Source organism: Narcine bancroftii, chromosome 5 (assembly GCF_036971445.1).
Source record: "Narcine bancroftii isolate sNarBan1 chromosome 5, sNarBan1.hap1, whole genome shotgun sequence".
NCBI lineage: Eukaryota > Metazoa > Chordata > Chondrichthyes > Torpediniformes > Narcinidae > Narcine > Narcine bancroftii.
The window spans coordinates 209,037,385-209,050,952 of NC_091473.1; the positions used below are offsets into that span (position 1 = coordinate 209,037,385).

At 48.9% G+C, this 13,568-nt stretch overlaps 1 protein-coding gene across 1 annotated transcript; it reads right to left on the bottom strand.

Moving 5' to 3' along the window:
* Window positions 1-4,606: 4,606 nt before the first annotated feature.
* LOC138764679 (zinc finger protein 229-like) lies at window positions 4,607-10,676 on the bottom strand. The gene is made up of 2 exons (XM_069940898.1): window positions 10,461-10,676; window positions 4,607-9,330 (listed from the first exon to the last, which is right to left on the bottom strand). The coding sequence occupies exon 2, from the start codon at window positions 9,148-9,150 to the stop codon at window positions 7,369-7,371; it is 1,782 nt and encodes a 593-aa protein (XP_069796999.1). The 5' UTR covers window positions 9,151-9,330; window positions 10,461-10,676; the 3' UTR covers window positions 4,607-7,368.
* Window positions 10,677-13,568: the final 2,892 nt, after the last annotated feature.

Consider the following 13,568-nt stretch of genomic DNA (forward strand, 5'->3'; position numbering starts at 1 on the left):
CTATCAGACAGCTACCTAACCCCCTCTGACCTCTCCCCCAATCACCTCAGCTTCTTACTCTTCTCCCTCCCACCTGTATCCACCTATTACCTCTTACTTTCAGCCTGTACTCCTCCTTCTCCTTCCCCACCACTTTTTTTTATTCAGACATCTGCTTGATTTTCAGCACTACTGAGGAAAGGCTCCATCCCGGATCATCGACTGCCTTTTACTTCCTGTGGATGCTGTGCGACCTGCTGAGTTTTTCCAGTGCTCGCGGTTCTGCATTGACTACAGCCTCTGCAGATTGTCCTGTTTTGTGTGTCCCGCTCAGCGAGGTTGGGCTTTGCAGTTGGAGAGGTCAGTGTCCAGGTGTGTGTGTGTGTGTGTGTGTGTGTGTGTGTGTGTGGTGCTCTGTCCTTCCTCACCCCTTCCTCCACCCCCTGGTGCCCGGGCCTCTCTCTGTTCCCAGAGGCAAATGAACTCCTCCCACCAGCACTGTCTTTGCAAAGAAAGTGCCATCCCCATCCCTTTCCCCAGCCCCACTGTTCAGCTGGTGTTCAAATTGAGTCCCTGATGGGCTGAAGGGCCAGAGGCTAATTGCTTCCATTTTTGCTAAATGTTTTCCTGTGGTTAATTAAATTAGTCACGATCACTTTGCGGAGTTTTCAGTCTCGTTTAATTTCCATCCGGATCTAAACTATCATCAGAATGGGAACGGTCCAGACAACCCAGGAAAGACTGAAACAGAATATTTGGGAGAATTTCGGTATTCTGGGATGGACCAGTGACTTGGTCTATGTTTGACCCCAGGAAATATGCTAGCAGAAGTGGGATTTCCCACTTCCAGGACACCCCGTTCAAAGAAAAGTAAAAGATTTGTCAGTTTCCCCCTCCCCAGTCTGCTCTCTTTCCTCTTCGCCTATCCCTCAGCCTCAGGAAAGGGTCCCGACCTGAAACATTGCCTGTCCGTTCACCCAAGGGACAAATCCAGGGTCTAATTGTTAAAGTTTATTGTCACGTGAATCCTAAAAGGTAGTGACAGGTTGTTCAGGGAGCAGACAAATAGACATCTTGTTCATAGCCCAACAAGACACAGTGCATGAGTGCAAAATGCAGAGATACAGAAGGATCAGTTGATTTGGGGCAAAGGCATCATAATTTGGGGGTTTGTTCACGAGTCTGATGATGGTGGGAAATAAACAGTACTTGAACCTGGTGATGTTTCACCTGGTAAATATTTCTACAGACCCAGGCACCACAGGACCTTTGTAATTCCAGCTACAATCAGACACTGCCCCCCAGACCATAGAAACACAAACAGCCTCCCTTTCAAAAAGGCTCCCACAGCCCCTGACACCCCCCAATCACCCCTCCCACACGCATACAATACTCAGGACACATCATCAACCTCCCAAAACTGAATCCTTCCAGATCCGAAACCTGTTTGTAGAAGCAGGCTTCGTCCCCAAACCCCCACCCATTCCCCACACACACCTTGATTGACAATGACAGTTTATTATCATACACAGAAGTGTCATGTACAGAGGCACCAAAATTCCTACTTGCTGCCGCCACACAGGTATGCAAGACACAAATGAGGTAATGGAGACAAGTTAACTGCAACCCCATACATTTTGGAGGAATGTGGAGCACCTGGGGAAAACCCATGCAGACATGGGGAGGTCAAACAAACTCCTCACAAACAGTGCCAAATTCAGACCCAGTTGGCAACTGCCATACAAGCTTTGTGCTAACAGCTACACCAACCATGTTGTCCATGTTTTGGGTCTGTGTTCCCAAAAGTGTGGTCTGCAGGGAAAAACCAAGGCCTTCTGAACGTTTGTCTGCTGTAACCTGTGCCTTTCATAAAACTCACAATCATCATTTTCTTTAACTCCCTCTCGGCCCTCTCCTTTTCTCTTCACTTTGTTATGAATTCTGCTCTCCAGGTGAAATTTGCCTCTCCACTTTCTTCCCAAGAAATTAGTTCCCTTGTGGATTCTGTAACATACTGATCAAGGAACTGACCTTCTGAGTTTCTCCAGCACTTGTGTCCTGCATTAGATCCCAACATTTGCACACCCCTCATCAGGACTCCTCAGACTGTATCTCTCTGCATTCAGCTCCATGTTTCATTTCCCATGTGTCCGCCCCTTCCACCAGCCAGTTCGATGGTCTACACCTATACAGGACTCGGATCAATGTCCTGGGGGGATTGTTTGCCAGTGCTGTTGGGGAGGGTGAGACGACTATGGCAGGGGACTGGCATTATCTGCAGGGTGACAGAAGGAAGCAAAATAGAGACAGAAGCAAAAGGTAGAAAAGGGGAAAGTCAAAGTGGAGACAGAAAAAAATTCAATGCAATAGATAAAAAAGGCCACATTGCAACTTGATTGAAAAAGTCACTGAGTGTGAATCCACTTTATCTGAATGTCCAGAGTTTTGGAAACAAGGTTAATAAACTGTTGGCACAAATCAGTCTATTGGTGGCCACAACACAAACATGGTTGGAGATGATTGGGAACTAAATACCCAGGGTTATCTGGGAATTTGGAAGGATAGATGAGAAGATGCAGGAGGTGGGGTAGCACTGTTGATTCAGTACATGGTCAGAGTGATAGTGATACAATTTCTGAGCATCAAATGTTGAATCGATCTGGGTAGAGATTAAGAATAACGTGGCTGGTGGGATTAGTCCACAGGTCACCAAGTAACAGCATTACAGCAGCGCACACACTGGTCAATGTGTTTCAAAGGACATTTAGGCAGCTACATGCTGTTGGGTCTAGACATAATGTTGTCAAGAAGCTGCTTCAGAAGTCAAGAATGAGGCCAAAATCTTCTGGCCGCAGCCACTTTTATTCAACTTTTGTCAAGGTACAGGTCAGACAGGACCCGTCCGTACCAGTCAGCGCAGCAAGTACAAAGGGGAAGTGACCCAGGAGATCTGATGCAATTTAGGTGAAAAATCCGATGATCAAGTGCAGCAGGCTGACTGGGGATTCTGGAGAGCTGGAGCTACAAGGAAAAACCCCATCGGAACAACAATCTGGTTTCCAACTCGCACACTGGAAGGACAACACCTTATATTCTGTCTCCAGTCTCCAACCAGATGGCATGAACATTGACTTCCAATATCCGTTAGCCCCCTTTTCCGAGTCTCTTGCCCTCAACTCTGGCTCCTTTCCTGCAGCTCCCACCCCCTTCCCTGCCTTCTCCTGTCAGAGAGAAACCCCCCCCCCGTCACTTCTCACCCCTCCCACCTGCATCTACCTAAGACCTCTTATTAGTTCGCCTGTGCTGCTTCCCTCGACCCTCCTTCCTTTTCATTAAGATGACTGCCTGTTTTTCCACATTCCCGATGAAGGGCCCAGGTCTGAAACGTCGACTGCCTTTCACTTCCTGTGAATGCTGTGTGTCCAGCTGGGTTCTTCCATTTATGTGCACTGCATTTTGCACTCTGTCACATCACTCTCCAACTAGACAGTGCCATCATCAGTTTCCCTCGGTTTGCTCTCCTCCAGCTCCCAGCCGCTTTCCATCTCCTATCAGGGAGCCTTCTTAGCCCACTCCCCGCCGCCCATCACTTCTCAGTGTCTCTCTCTTCTACCCTCCCACCTGTAAGACCATGCTCCCCCACCACCCCTTTCCCCTCATTTTTTATTCAGGGGTCTGCCTCGTTTTCAGCACTCCTGGGGAAGGGCTCAGGCCCGAAATGTCGACTGCCTTTCACTCCCTATGGATGCTGCGTGACCTTCTGAGTTTCTCCAGCACTTGTGTCCTGTATTAGATCCCAGCATCTGCACATCCTCATCATCTGAAAATCCAGAGGTTGCAGCGTCGAGTTTCAAACTTAATCAATTGCAAACACCAAAGGGTATTTGTCCAGCAACACATGATTTTGAGGTTTCCTGGCAGGGTTATGATACCTCACAAAACCCCAACCATGCAGGCATCATAGAACAATTACAGCATAGAAACAGGCCACCTCGGCCCCTCTAGTCTAGCATTTTGTCCCTAGTCCCATTGACCTGCTCCCAGCCCATAGCCCTTCACTCATCTCCCATCCATGTACCTGTCCAAATTCTTCTTAAATGTTAAAAAATGAACCTGCATTCACCTCTTCAGCTGGAAGCTTGTTCCACACACCCACCATTCTCTGGGTGAAGAAGTTCCCCCTAAACTTTTCCCCTTTCACCCTTAACCCATGTCCTCTGGTTTGTATTTCACCTTCCCTCAGTGGAAAAAGCCTACCCACATTTACTCTTTCTCTCCCCCTCATAATTTTAAATACCTCTATCAAATTTCCCCTCAGGATATAAACATAGAAAAATAGGTGCAGGAGTAGGCCCTTTGGCCCATCAAGCCATCACTATTCAATATGATCATGGCTGATCAGTACCCAGTTCCTGCCGTTTGCCCATACCCCCTTAGCCACAAGGGCCAAATCTAACCTACTCTTAAATATTGACAAGGAACCACCCTCAATTACTTCCTGTGGCAAAGAATTCCACAGACCCACCACTCTCTGAGAGAAGAAACATTTCCTCATCAGTCCTAAAAAACTTCCCCCTTATCCTTAAACTGTGACCCCCCCCCCCACCACAGTTCAAGTTTTTCCCAGCTGTGGAAACAACTTACCTGTGTCTAATCTGTCTAAACCCTTAAGAATTTTATGTTTCTATCAGATCCCCCCTCAATCTTCTAAATTCCAGAGAATACAAGCCTAGTCTATCCAACCTTTCTTCATATGCGAGTCCCTCCATCCCCGGTATCAGCCTAGTGAACCTTGTCTGTACCCCCTCCATGGTGAGGATGTCCTTCCTCAGATAAGGCGACCAAAACTGCACGCAGTACTCCAGTTGTGGTCTCACCAAGGCTCTGTACAGCTGCAGCAGGATCTCCCAACTCCTGGACTCAAATCCTCTCACTATGAACACCAACATACCATTCGCCCTCCTCACCGCCTGCTGTACCTGCAGGTCCACTTTCAACAACTGATGCACAGCAACACCCAAGTCTCTCTGCATCTCTCCTTTTCCTAAACAGATACCATTTAAATAATCCTTTTTCCTGTTCTTATCTCCAAAATGGATAACCTCGCATTTATCCTCATTAAACTGCATCTGCCACGTCTTGGCCCACTCGCCTAACTTGTTCAAATCACTCTGCACTCTCCTAGCATCCTCCACACAGCAACCCTGCCACCCAACTTAGTATCGTCTGCAAATTTCGAGATACTGCTATCTATTCCCACATCTAAGTCGTTGATATATATTGTAAACAACTGTGGCCCCAGCACAGAGCCCTGCGGTACCCCACTAGTCACTGGCTGCCATTCTGAAAATAATCCATTTATTCGTAGTCTTTGCTTCTTGTCCATCAACCAATTCTCTATTCAACCAAGTCCTAACCTGTTTAACCCTTCCCTGTAACTCAGTTCCTGAAGTCTGGGCAACGTCCAAGTAAATCTTTTTTGTACTCTTTTCATCTTATTGTTATCTTTCCTGTAGTTAGGTGACTAAAATTGCACACAAGATTCCAAATTTGGCCTCACAACCTTATACAACCTTACCATTACATCCCACCTACTGTATTCAATACTGATTTATGAAGGCCAATTTCCCAAAAGCTCTCTTTACAACCCTATCCACCTGCGATACCACTTTCAGGGAATTGTGTATCTGTATTCCCAGGTCCCTCTGCTCTACTGCACTCCTTCATGCCCGACCATTCACCGTGTATGTCCTTCCTTGGTTTGTCCTTCCAAAATGCAACACATCACATTTGTCTGCATTAAATTCCAGCTGTCATTTTTCCAGCTGGTCCAGATCCCTCTGCAAACTTTGAAAACCTCCTTTGCTGCCAACAGCACCTCCAATCTTAGTTTCATTTGCAAACTGGCTGATCCAATTTGCCACATTATCATCCAGATCATTGATATAGATGATAAACAATGGTCCCAGCACCAATCCCTGAGGCACACCACTAGTCACAGTCTGAGAATCAATCATCCACCACCACTCTCTGGCTTCTCCCATCAGCCATCATCGAATCCAGCACCATGAATACCCAGCGTCTGAACCTTCCTGACTAACCTCCATGTGGGACCTTGTCAAAGACCTTAGTAAAGTCCATGTACAAAACATCTACAGCCTTCATCAACTTTCCTGGTAACCTTCTCGAAAAACTCTATAACATGACCTACCACACAAGAAACCACATTGATTATCCCTAATCAGTCCCTGGTTATCCAAATAATTGTATATCTTCTCTCTTAGGACACCTTCCAATAATTTACCTACCACTGATGTCAGGCTCAATTTCCAGGGTTATTTTTGGAGCCTTCTTTAAACAATGGAACACCACACCCATGGCATAGGACATTTCACACATTTCTGCCAGAGCCCCTGCAATTACTGCACTAGCCTCCCTCAAGGTCTGAGGGAATATCTTGTCAGCACCTCGGGATTTATCCACCCTTATTTGCTTTAAGACAGCAAGCCAAGCACTTCCTCCTTAATTTGTATAAGTTCCATGACCTCACTGCTTGTTTTACTTACATCCTGAGTGAATACTCATGAAAAAAAACATTTAATACCTCCCCCATCTCTTTTGGCTCCATACAAAGCCAGCCACTCTGATTTTCAATGGGACCAATTTTGTCCTTTATTATCATTTTGCTCTGAATATACCAGTACATTTCCTTCACATTGTCGGCCAAAGCAACCTCATGTCTTCTTTTCGCCTCCCTGATTTATTTCTTGAGGTTCTACTTGCATTTTTTATACTCCTCAAGTACCTCACTACCAGGTCAGAGGTCACCACCAGTCACCTCAGCAGTGATACGCAAACTGCAAGAGCGACCCTGAAGGTCAAGCAACATCCATGGAAGGCAATAGATGGCAGGAGGCCCCCCCACTCACTCAAAATAGCAGGGAAAGAGGGCAGAAGGAGAGATGGGAAGGAGTGCAGCTACAGAGAAAATGTCCATCAACACAACAACCTGTGGCCTCTGAAACCTCAACCCTTCGGCCCACGAGTCTGTACTGAACAGGATGCCCAAGTTAAACTAAACTGCTGCCCACACATGATCCACCTCCCTCCATATTGATGGATCAGTCAAGAACCAACTACATCTGGTAGCCTGTCCCAGGCGCTCACTGCTCTCTGGGTAAAATATTTGCCTTCAACATCTCCCTTAACTTTCCTCCCTCCCCCCTCACCTTAAACACTTATACTTTTACTGGATAGAGAATATGTTGACTGTCCATGAATAACGCTCTCTCTTCCCATTGTAACTTGCTGGTGTCCCTACAAAACTGAGGGCTGAGTAAACTCCTTCCCAATCAGGGAAAAGGTGAATGATCTCTCTCCAGTGAAAATTCACCGGTGGTCCTGCAGAGAGGAGGACTGGGCAAATCCCTTTCCACACTTGCTGCGAGAGAATGGTTTCTCCCCGGTGTGAACACCCTGGTGCCTCAGCAGGGCAGAGGACTGAGTAAATCCAATCCCACACAGGGAGCAGATGAATGGTTTCTCCCCAGTGTGAATCCGCTGGTGTGTCTGTAGGCCAGAGGACTGAGAGAACCCCTTTCTGCACAGAGAGCAGGTGAATGGTTTCTCCCCGGTATGAACTCTCTGATGTTCCCGCAGGCCAGAGGACTGAGAGAATCCCTTCCCACACAAAGAGCAGGTGAATGGTTTCTCCCCAGTGTGAACCCGCTGGTGGACCTGTAAGCCAGAGGGCCGAGAGAATGCCTTCCCACACAGAGAGCAGGTGTAGGGTTTCTCCCCAGTATGAACACGCTGGTGTACCCGCAGGCCGGAAGGCTGAGAGAACCCCTTCCCACACAGAGAGCAGATGAAAGGTCTCTCCCCAGTGTGAACACTCTGGTGCCTAAGCAGGTAGGAGGACTGGGTGAATCCCATCCCACACAAGGAGCAGGTGAATGGTCTCTCTCCAGTGTGAGCCCACTGGTGTGCCTGCAGGCCAGAGGACCGAGAGAATCCTTTCCCGCACAGGTAGCAGGTGAAAGGTTTCTCGCCGGTGTGAATTCTCTGGTGCATCAGAAGGTAGGAGGACTGGGTGAATCCCACCCCACACACGGAGCAGGTGAACGGTCTCTCCCCGGTGTGAATTCTCCGGTGGGCCTGCAGAGAGGAGGAATGAGCAAATCTCTTTCCACACTTGCTGCAAGAGAAAGGTTTCTCCCCGGTGTGAACCCTCTGGTGCCTCAGCAGGGCAGAAGACTGAGAGAACCCCATCCCACACAGGGAGCAGATGAATGGTCTCTCCCCGGTGTGAACCCGCTGGTGTGCCTGTAGGCCAGAGGGCTGAGAGAAACCCTTTCCACACAGGGAGCAGGTGAACGGTTTCTCCCCAGTGTGAAACCGCTGGTGTACCCGCAGGCCAGACGGTTGAGAGAACCCTTTCCCACACAAGGAGCAGGTGAACGGTCTCTCCCCAGTGTGAGCCCGTTGGTGTGCCCGCAGCCCAGATGCCTGAGAGAATCCCTTCCCGCACAGGGAGCAGGTGAACGGTTTCTCTCCGGTGTGAACCCGCTGATGCACCCGCAGGCCGGAGGGCTGAGAGAACCCCTTCCCACACATGGAGCAGGTAAACGGTTTCTCCCCAGTGTGAACCCGCTGGTGTACCCGGAGACGAGAGGGGTGCGAGAACCCCTTCCCGCACAGGGAGCAGGTGAACGGTCTCTCTCCGGAGTGAATTCTCTGGTGTTGTAGCAAGTACGAGGACTGAGTGAATCCCTTCCCACACGCACAGCATTCAAAGGCTCTCTTCCTGGAGTGAATGTTCTGGTGTTGCAGGAGGCTGGAGGACTGGGTGAACCCCTTCCCATACATGTGGCAGGTGAACGGACTCTCCCCAGGGTGAGCACACCCGTGCTCCTTCAGGTCCTTGGAGTTTTGAAAGCTCTTCCCACAGTCAGAGCAGAGGAATGTAATCCCCCTAGTGGGGACACACTGGTGTTGCAGCAGTGCGTCAGAGCTGGCAAATCCCTCCCCACACTCAGAACAGGGGAATGGTCTCTCCTCAGCATGAGCGCAGTGATGCAATTCCAGCAAGTCCAAAGAAACCCCCTCCTCACCGTATGTTTCACTTTGGAGTGTTTTATCTGCTGTATCACTGGTCATCTGACCCTCCATGTTGGCCAATCAGCTGAAGACCAGTTCACGCATTCAACAGGTGAAGGGTTTCTTTGTGCGGTTATCCCCAGTCTCCTAATCCACCGATAAAGCTGGTCACGAGGAATCCAGTCGGAGTGTCAGACCACAACGTGGCATTGTCTGAAGTTTCCTGTCTGGAAATGCACTGCTTTCTTAATCCTGTGAAGAGAAGATGGTGGAGTGAGAGGGAGCAAGACATTCTCTGCAGCCAATGTTCCAGGATGACACACGCTGGAGATATGACCAGCAACATGACAAACCGTGGAAGTGCGATCACTGTAGACAGGTAGACACATGGTGGATGAAAGGCACAGAGAAACAAAGGTGATCTGTTTTGATGGAAAGGAGGAGGGGCAACAAACACAAGAGAGCAAGGAAATGATTATGATCCCAGGACTAACTGTTGTACGGACCACGTTTTAGTAAACACGTGAAGAATTGAGGAGCGCAGGAATTATTTCAGATTTTTATGCCAACGGCTCATGGAAGCTTTTGTTTTGGAGGTCAATGACCACATTGTTACCCAGAATCCTCAACGGCCCAGAAACTACTCTGTCAAACCAGCTGTAATAGCGTGCCTGTAAAATGTATCCTCATGTCAGCTTTCCATCGTGACGACTGAAGGATTGCCAACTTGACCCACTAACAGTCACATTCGAGACCTATCGCTTAACTGCTGATCTCCCCATGTGACACCATCCAAGTGAAGGGTCAATCACGTGGCTGCAGTAAAACATGAAAGTCTGCCATTTGCAGTAGAAGCTCAAAAGGCAGGAAGAGCTCAGTACATCTCGCAGCAGCCAATGCTTTGGGCCGTGCCCTTCTTTGCAGTACCACAAAAAGGAGGCAGGCACCTGAATAAAAGACATGGGCAGGGGGAGAAGGACAGGCCAACGGAAAAAGAAATATAACTGGATATGAAGAGGCTGCAAAATTGAAAAAAGACCCCACCTTCTAGTCCCTCAGCATCCTCCAGCCGAATGGCATTCACATCAGCTTCTCCAGTGTCCATGAGCCACCCCACCCCCATCTATCCCCGTGAACATCTCTCTCTCCCCCCTGTGCCCTGTTCCCCCAGTTCTGCTTCCACACAGCCAACCCCCTCCCCCACCAGTCCTCCCCCTTCCCTCTCTCCTGTCCTCCCCTCCACATCTCATTCACACCTTTTGTCTGTTGCTCTGTTCTCCTCCTCCTGCCGATTCTCCCCAGCCTTTTAATTCAGACGCTACCAGCTTTTGACAGCTCCTGAAGAAGAGCTCAGGACCGCCCCATCGGGAGTAGATCTTTACCTCCTGCGGACGCTGCTGGGATCCTCCGGCATTTCTGTCTATTTACTGAGCAGAAAGAAGCGCGACCCCCTCCCCCTCAGGGAGCGCAGCGCGCAGGTGCGAGGGAGCATGATTGACAGTCTCCGTTGGCAAATCCGACGGGGTGAATAGGACACGTGGTGGTGATTGGCCTGGAGGCGGGTCCGAGGGAGTGGGCGGGCGCTGTGTTTGTGTGGGATGACATCATAAAGCGAGGCCTCATGGGCCATCGTTGCAGTTAATGCGGGAAAGATCCCCCTGTTTCAGACGCCCGTTGCGTTTTGGGTAGAAATGCGGACATCTTCTCTTTGGCTGTGTCCCTTGTTAAGAATTCTACTCTCTATTTTGGATTGTTCCCCCCTCCCAGCCTCCCTCTCATTCTGGAGGGATTAGAACAAGAGTGTTTCCAGACAGTAATCTTTGCAATATAAACTACTCCTTTTGACCTGCTGAGTTTCCCCAGCTTTGTGATTTTTTAACAAAGTTTTTTAAAATCATATACGTTGTCCAACAGCGTCAATCGGAGAAACACAAGCAGCTACAGCCGCTGGAACCTGAAGCGAATACACGGAAGCACCGGAGAAACTCACGCAGCATCCAGAGGGAGTGAAGGGAACCGACGTCCCGGAACGTTCTCTCTCTTTCCCTCCTCCTCCTCCGACTCCTTCCCTCCAATTCCCCACCCCCTTCCCTCCCGTCTCCTGTCAGCTCTACCCTCCGTGGTCCCTCTGTCCTCGCCCCATCACTTCTCAGCTTCTTTCTCTTCTCCCCTTCCACGTGGATCCACCTATTACCCCTGACGTTTTATCCTGTGCTCCTCCCCCCGCCTTTTTATTCAGACCTTTTCCTATTTGTGCAGATTCGTGACAAAGGGCTCAGACCTGTAACGTGGTTCAGCTTTTACTTCCTGGAGATGCTGCGTGACCTGTTGAGTTTCTCCAGCACTTTGGCGAACTGCCGTCGACCCCAGCATCTGCAGGTCTCCAGGGGGTCTTTGCTTTGCCTTGTATAGAATGTTTTGCTGAACGTTTTCCTCGGCTTATTAAAATTAATCGCCGCGATCACGTTGTTTCATTTGACATCCTCTCGTGTTTCACTCCATCTAAACGTGGACTATTCCGGGAGGCTCTGCTTTGTAGTCGGCCGGAGGTGCCACCATCCAGGTCTGTGCACTCTCCCCTGAAGTTGGGCCGTCCCTGACCCAATTACCCGCCCTCTAACTTTACTCATTTCTCCGATGCGGCTGAATTCCCGTCACTACCAGCACCAAAGGATGTCCCTTTCCCCGTCCCCACCATCGCAGCTCTGGGAGCCCCATGCCCAGTTGCGACTGAACGTGATTGACACTTGGACGGTGTCACGTGGTGTGTAGTCTTTTAGTGACAGGGCTCTAATGGGACCGTTGGCTGGTCATGGTGGTTCCAATTGATTGGAAGTTGGCGATCCTTTTGACGTCCATTGGAAAAGTGACGTGGGGATAAAGTTGATACACAACGCTGGAGAAACTTCGCAGGTCAAGCAGTGTACTTTGTATAGCAAAGATGAAGGTACATCACCAACGTTTCGGGTTTGAGCCCTTCATTAAGGTCTGGAAAAATGTCGGCAGGCGCCCGAACAAAATGGTAGGGGGAGGAACATGGTTTCAAAGGACGGAGTTAATGGGAGGGAAGGCAGACCAGCAAGCAGATGGAGGAAGGATGGCTCTATGAATGGAGAATGAAGGTGGTGGAAAGCTAGAGGAAAATCTACTCTCCATTCTCCCTCCCTTCCCATGTCCTTTGTCTTTTGCCCCCCCCCCCCATTCCTCCTCTCTGCAGGCCCACCAGGGAGCTCAGTTACTCCCTGTGTGGGAAGCAGTTCGCTCTGCACTCCACTCTATTGTGTCTACACAGGGAGAGAGAGAGAGTTCATCATGGACAGTCAACATCTTTTCTCTCTGGTAAAAGCGTCACACTCTAAAGGGTGTGTGTATCTGTATTTAAGGTGATGGGGAAGGTGGGAAGCTTAAGGGAGATGTTTGTGGCAAATATTTTACCCAGTGAGCAGTGAGGGTCTGGAACGGACCACCAGGTGTAGTAGGTTTTTGGCGGACCCATGAATATGGAGGGAGGTGCATCATGTGTGGGCAGCAGTTTAGTTTAACTTGGGCATCTTGTTTAGTACAGACACATGGGTTAACATTTCAGAGGACACAGATTTAAGGATTGTTGTGTTGATGGGGGGGTTTCCTTGTAGCCTGTGCTCCTGCTATTCTGAGTGTGGGGTTCCTGCAGTCTTTTGCCTTCCATGGATGCTGCCTGACCTGCTGAGTTGCTCCAGTATTTTGTCTGTGGCAGTCCAGAAAACACTGTATCTGACTTTGATAGAACTCACATTTAACTGACATCATATTTAACTTCACCTTCACGCCAATCACACATAACCCCACTATCCCCAAATTCGAAGGCTCTCCTGGACCTGCCTACTCCTGTCTCTTCTATGGATTCCCATGGTAACTGTCAATCACCACCTCTTGCATCTGCACTCTGAACTCAAAGTTCAGATTTATTGTTGGAGTACATGTGTAACATCACGTACAACCCCAAGATTCTTTTCCCTGTGGTCTTTCTACATATTGCTGATGGAAAAAAATTGTACTCAAGAGAGATTTGTATAAAAAAGAGAGAAAATCTCCCGCATCGGACTTGTCAGCCACAAACGAGCCTGCAGCTGACGTGGACTTTTACCCCCTCCGTAAATCTTCGTCCGCGAAGCCAAGCCAAAGAAAGAAAAGAGAAAATGTCATTTGTGTGTTGTGTCCTGGAAAGGTTCTCTGAGATAGTGAATCCCAAAAGTTTAAATTTGCCCACCTCTGATCCTTCAATCATCGCGGATTGTACACCTCTTGATTTTTCCATTTTTAAAGTTCACAATCAACTCCTTGGATTTGCTTACATTGAGTGCGAGGTCATTGCCAATGCCATGGTTCTTACCAATCCTCCCTGATTTGGTCTGGAGGTGAAGAAATCCGGGATCCAATTACACAATGGGGTGTTGAGGCCCAGGTCTCGGAATTTGTTAATCTATTTTGAGGAGATTATGATGTTGAAT